General features: G+C 33.0%; 1 protein-coding gene across 1 annotated transcript in view; it reads left to right on the plus strand.

The window, feature by feature from the left end:
• Window positions 3,411-6,389, plus strand: part of LOC107625761 (acyl-coenzyme A oxidase 4, peroxisomal) — a 5,173-nt gene continuing 2,194 nt past the window's right edge. Inside the window, exons 1-8 of the mRNA XM_016328465.2 lie at window positions 3,411-3,576; window positions 4,178-4,282; window positions 4,521-4,627; window positions 4,788-4,865; window positions 4,945-5,068; window positions 5,189-5,262; window positions 5,562-5,621; window positions 5,770-5,879. Coding sequence (XP_016183951.1) covers window positions 3,549-3,576; window positions 4,178-4,282; window positions 4,521-4,627; window positions 4,788-4,865; window positions 4,945-5,068; window positions 5,189-5,262; window positions 5,562-5,621; window positions 5,770-5,879 — 686 coding nt within the window. The 5' untranslated portion in view covers window positions 3,411-3,548. The remainder of the gene's footprint in view (window positions 3,577-4,177; window positions 4,283-4,520; window positions 4,628-4,787; window positions 4,866-4,944; window positions 5,069-5,188; window positions 5,263-5,561; window positions 5,622-5,769; window positions 5,880-6,389) is intronic.

The raw sequence follows: 6,389 nt of genomic DNA on the forward strand, positions 1-6,389 counted from the left end.
AATTTTTTTGAATAAAATATTTTATTAATGACATATTTAAACAAAACAAATAAAATAAAAAGAGATTTTTTTGGTATCTAAATAGATGAACATTTGAAAAAGAATAGAATTTAGAAATAAGAAATAGAAAATAAAATCATCATGAAAAGAAGAAGAGAGAGAAAAAAAAAGATGAAAAGAGAAGAGAAAAAAAAGAAAAGAAATAATATATTTAGATGAAGAGAATAGAAGGAAAAAAAAATACAATGTATAAGAAGAGAAAGAAAAGAAAAGGAGAATGAGGTCCATACTTTAGAGAAATTTGAGAAAAGTGAGGTTCTAACACGATAAGATTCGAAACTGCGAATATGAAAGATGATCTGGATCGTATTTACTGTTTGGACGGAGTTGTTCATATTGCTCGTAGCATCAATGAAAAGGTTAGTAAATAATTTTTTTTCTTTGAGATAGATTAGAAATGTTAGCAATATTAAGTCGCTTAGAGCCTTAGAGTATTTGATTATAATCGTTAGTTAGAATTTTTAAACTTAGGTATAAATGTTAGTTACAATAGTGACTTAGAATTTTCTTAGAATTTTAAAACTACAAATATTAGTTAGAGTAGTGATTAAAAATTGTTAAAATTTTTAAATTATAAATGTTAGAATGACTAGTGACTAGAAGTTTTCTTAAAAGTTATTTAAGTTAAAAATGTCAGCAACAATTGTTTTATATTTTATATTAATTTTTTTCAGTATTGCTTGTGTTTGGTAAATTTAGATTTAGTGAGGATTTAATTTTTATGAATACGGTTAATGTATTCTAAGATGATAATTTTGGCTATTGATATTTATTCCAATAGGACATGCATAATTTAAAATTCATTTAATGTATTGTATTGTATTGTTAATTATTATGGTTCTTAGAAAATATTTTTTTTTATCATTATGCAGCTCGCCTGATGTATTACCAACAAGGTATGTCCCTATACGATAGGATCATATCGTACTTGCAAATGGCCGAATTATACCATCTTATAAGACTCAACGACTACTGGCTTAGGTTGGATGAGCCATTAGTCAGTGTATTCGTAGAGGATAGCGTCCGAAAACGCATACTTTTCATATGTCGTTCGGAGAATGCACAATTACGCTATAGGATGTAGCATACCAGTTAGACCTCCCGACTGACAGTGACTATGTTAGTGGATGTCTGACGGACTTTGAGAGGTACATTGAAGGTGGCCGACTTGCATGGACTTGGTTCGAGGAGCTATTGAGTGTCTTACCTCCTGCGGACTATATCGACAAGTTCACTATGAGTTGTACTTAGATGTAGGATATATTCAGTGAGCTTCCTTAGGACGCAGACGAGGAAACAGTGAGGAGGTATGCGAGGGCGTATATCATGATGTTATTATCAACTCATCTTGTTGGGAACAAGTCTGGTACACATCTTCACATCCAGAGGCTACCGTACGTAGCTAGGTTAGAGAATATGGGCAGATACAATTGGAGGCCTGCTGCTCTTGCGTGGTTATATTGATGCATGTGCGTGTGGCTAACAGAAACATCGTAAAGTTGGTTGGTCCACTGTAGCTCCTTCAGTCATGGATCTTCTGGTGTTTCTTGAGTTTAAAGCCTCATAGGTTTGACGCATTTCAATGGCCGTTGGCATCGAGGTACTTATGTGTAAATATGTTATGTTAATTAAATATGTTTTCCATATATTACCATTGTTGAACTAATGTATCTCATGGCAAGTGGTCAGGATATTATCCAACATTGAGCGAAAGGGCCTAGAGTGGCGCATTGGAGGTTGAGGATAGATTTACTGCAGGTCAAGAATGTGAGTATTACTGTAGTTTTATTGAACGTCAGTTAGTCTGATTTTTAATGTCGAATTATGATCTTTATAAATAATTTCTCTTTAACAGTTCACATGGATGCCTTATAGTGCACTAGAGGTTCAAAGTCAGATTCTACATCCGGGAACCCATGCTGTGTCATAGCCTCCAAATCTAAAGTCGAAAAGTGTAGGGGGTATTACTGAGTTCCCGAGCTTGATGCTCCATCACTCCCAAATGAAATACTCCTTCCTAGATCATCATCGCTATCCTCATCAATAATGGCAGGCTCCACATTATCATCATCCTGCAGTACATCTTTCACGGCATTTGGTTCTCCAACCTCCCGAGAAACTAGATCATAACAGGAATATCTGCCATCACAATAACAAACTCATCGAAAGATCGATTATCACCAATTTCTATATTATCATCGCGGTTTAGATCAGATGCGAAGGACAAAGATGCCACTAAAATTGCCGCAGGTGCAATTACAAGCACATATGAAGAGGCAATAACAGAGGTTGGACTAGAGGCTACTGTCATTGCTTTTGATTAATTATTCCAATTCGATTCTACATTGCTACTAAACTAGAGACCACATCCCCAAACTTGGCCAATAATTCATGGGTTCTCACCTCGAAAAACTGACGATGACAGTGAAACAAAACTTGCAAATCATCATCACTGTCTATTACAAAAGAGTTGTACTTCACCCCATCTCGAACAACAGAAATTGAAATTCTATAAATAACTTCTCCACTCGTTTCATGCCATGCAGTCAATTTTATTCCCTCTTTCATTTTTTCCTTAATTGTCCCTCTGGGATGCACAAAAACTAAAAAACTATCTAAACTAGCCATTGTGAATTCCACTCTAATAAATACCTAACGTTCTGATCGTATTTATATAGAATATATTCCTTTGTAAATCGAATTAATTTAATTCGATTTATACAGTTACAACTGTGTATTAGTAAATCGAATCAATTAGATTCGATTTACTTTGGGTGCATCAAAAGAAGTAAATCAAAACAACTTGTTTCGAATTATGTCACGAACACTAATTCTTACTAAATCGAATAAAATGAATTCGATTTACATAGACTTGTTGTAACACTAGCTAAATCAAATAAAATGCATTCAATTTACATAGAATTCTTGTAAATCGAATTAAGTAGCTTCAATTACATAATTTTATTACCAAAACAAGACATACATATAAACTATTTTATTTTAGAATATTAGTGTAATATTAGAATTCATTTGATTTATTTATGTCATTTATCCTATTAATTATTTTTTGTAATGTATTAATAGTGTAATAGCAATATAATAAAAAAAATATGTAATTAATATAAAAAATAATAAATTTTACTGATACAATAACTAATTACCTTAAAGTCTAAACCATTATTAGCAAAAAATTAGAGAGTCAAACTTTGGACAAAACCACATGGCACTTTTTGGTTAACCGACAAAAATCCAAGTAGGCGCTAGTGTGGGTAAAAGATTGTAGGACTAGTAGCCTTATAATAATCCAAACCAGTATTAATGACGTGGAAGGTGGATACCACATTGAGTTGCGTGCCGTTCCCTCCATTTTTCTCTATTTGTTAATAAACAAAAACAAGTAAACTAATTGCATTTTTTATTTTTCTTCTTCCCATCACTCTTGTTCACTTCTTCTACTTCCATTTCCCTTTCACCTTCGCATCTCCACCATGGCAATCCACTCTTCTTCCAATCAAGGTTTGCTTCTTCCTTCAACGTTCCATTTCCTTATATATGTTCCGTGCGCTATTTCACCGAGTTCGGATCACTCTGATTTTCAGCTTCATTCGTGATCTCGTTTTTCAGATCATAATATCTGGATTATTTACATGATTTGATTTTATTATTGTTCTAAGATATTTTTGCTGGTCTTTCTTCGTAATAAATAAAGCTCAGATTTTGATTATAGCAGTAAACATTTTGGGATAACATAATTAAGCTAACCTAAATTCACGTTTACGTTGGTAGAGTTCAATTCGTGGTATGGAAAGGTAAATTAAATATTAACAAATAAAAACACTGTCTGGTTTTGGAAGGGATTACCTTGGTATGTATTTTGTCAAAATTTTTAATTTAATTTTCTTGTAGAAGAACAGTATGTTAGTGTGTTCCTTCGCAAGCAATTGAAAATGTATGAATTTTGATTTGATTGGTGTATTTGATATTTACTAAAAATTATGTATACTTTGCTTTGGTTTATGCTGATGACTTACACCTTATCATATGATTATTCTGATTTTGTTAGATAGTCTGTCCACTGGTTTACTGCAATTGAATGAACAGTTTTTTATTCTTTCAGATGATTCTAGCAAAAGGGCGATGCCGTCCTATTTCAATTTACCGCCACTGGATGTTTCTAATGCATTTCCACAAGCAACACCAGCGTCTGTATTTCCTCCTTGTGGTAAGAAATTTATGTGATAGGTTAGGTCATTGTATAAGGAATCAGGTTGCTTTTGAAGCTTTAGCTGGATTAGGTCATTGCATATAGTTTAGTTTTGTTCTGTAACTTAGTTATTCTTTCATATTTCACAACTTGGTAAGATTATATTTTTGTAATTATTTAATTATTTTGACTGAAATGAGATATGCTTCAGGAACTCACTTCCATTTTTATCTGTCATGTTGTTTGAAAATTACAGCTTCAGATTATTTTCAATTCGATGACTTATTGACACCAGAGGAGCAGGCAGTTAGGAAGAAAGTAAGAGAATGTATGGAAAAAGAAATTGCACCAGTAATGACTGAGGTATGTTTCTGTGATGCTTTTTCTCTTTAGATGGAAATGATTACCATGTGAATTTCTTCTTCTTCCCATTACGTTTTCTCTTTCCTTATCAAAGCTCACTATCTTGATTCTGTTAATTTGATTTTTATTTGTTGTTTTGTCTTGTTTTTGTTTCTTCTAGTACTGGGAAAAGGCCAAGTTCCCATTTCAGTGTATACCAAAACTTGCTGCATTGCGTCTCGCTGGTGGAACAATCAAGGTTTTCTTTGTACTTCTCTGTATATGTTTTTGGATACTACAAATGGTGAATGGAGTTCTTAGCAAGCTTTTATTCCCAGGGCTATGGTTGTCCTGGCCTTTCTATTCTTGGTAGTGCTGTAGGTACTGCTGAAGTTGCAAGAGTTGATGCAAGCTGTTCAACTTTTATTTTGGTTCATTCATCCTTAGCAATGCTTACTATTGGTAAAGCACTTATCTTTCTTTGACAAGTTTCTAATATTTATTGTTTAATTTATATTGGACTGTTTTCTGCCAATTGTTCCTGTGCTCATATTTTATAATTTTGATCAATTGTTATATTAGCATTGTGTGGATCAGAAGCCCAGAAGCAAAAGTATCTACCTTCTTTGGCACAGTTTCAAACTATAGGATGCTGGGTAAGTTGACTTCCTTGGTATTTCATCTGTTGAATTTGTAGAACGGAGAAGAGCAAGCATGGGTGTATTGCTTTGGGTGCTTCTTGCACTCAACATACTGATATAATATATATATATGGTGAAATATAGAGTTTTTTTAACAAGAAAAATAATAAAGTCTTTAGCTATTCCCCATGATTCCTATTGTTACAATGCCACGATTTGAATTATTTCCCTTGCTATGTAATTACTGTGGTAATTAAAACATTGTCATTGTGCTGAGTTTACGCTTCTGAGATAAGTTATTTTCTTAACATTAGGGTTTGACTGAGCCCGACTATGGAAGTGATGCCAGTGCTTTGAAGACTACAGCAACAAAGGTGTGATACCTTGTGTACAACTTGTTTACCAATTGCTTCTCAAGGAAGATGCATTAGCATCTCTTTGATTTTTAATCAATCATATTTCAATTATACTGTAGTTCAATAATGCTGATAGTATAGTGTTGGTTTGTTTTGAAATGATCAGGTTGAAGGAGGTTGGATCCTAGATGGCCAAAAGCGGTGGATAGGAAACAGTACGTTTGCTGATATATTGGTTATCTTTGCTAGGAATACCTCTACAAATCAGATAAATGGGTATTTGATATTTATCCTTACCTTCATTGTTTGAAAAATGTGTACATTGTATTTAATATAAAGGCTGCAGAAGACCAAATAAAAAAAAAAAAAAACGAGAGGGAATCAGTGCAATGATTTAACTTAGAATGTTAACTGAATGCATGCTTGTTGCGACATATAAAGTTCAGACATACACAAAAGGACAATTGAAGAATGTGTCTAGGTCAAGACAGAAGTTTAATTACTGACAATAACGTGTTAATAGGCTTAAATGTCACTAATATAGCCTATGAAAGCATTATAGGGAGCATATCAAATGGGAGTAGTTAACCATATCAATGGAGTAAATATTGACTATCAGATTTGACATGAATGATCATATTTATCGAAACATAAAGTTAGTACCCTTTTTAAATTATCATCTTTCTTGTAAATAATGTTTCATCTTAATCATCAATATTATACATGAGCAGAGAAGGATGTCGGTGTCAAAATGAAAGTTTAAATCAGTCTCCACTATATGTTAAT

Source organism: Arachis ipaensis, chromosome B02 (genome assembly GCF_000816755.2).
Source record: "Arachis ipaensis cultivar K30076 chromosome B02, Araip1.1, whole genome shotgun sequence".
Taxonomy (NCBI): domain Eukaryota; kingdom Viridiplantae; phylum Streptophyta; class Magnoliopsida; order Fabales; family Fabaceae; genus Arachis; species Arachis ipaensis.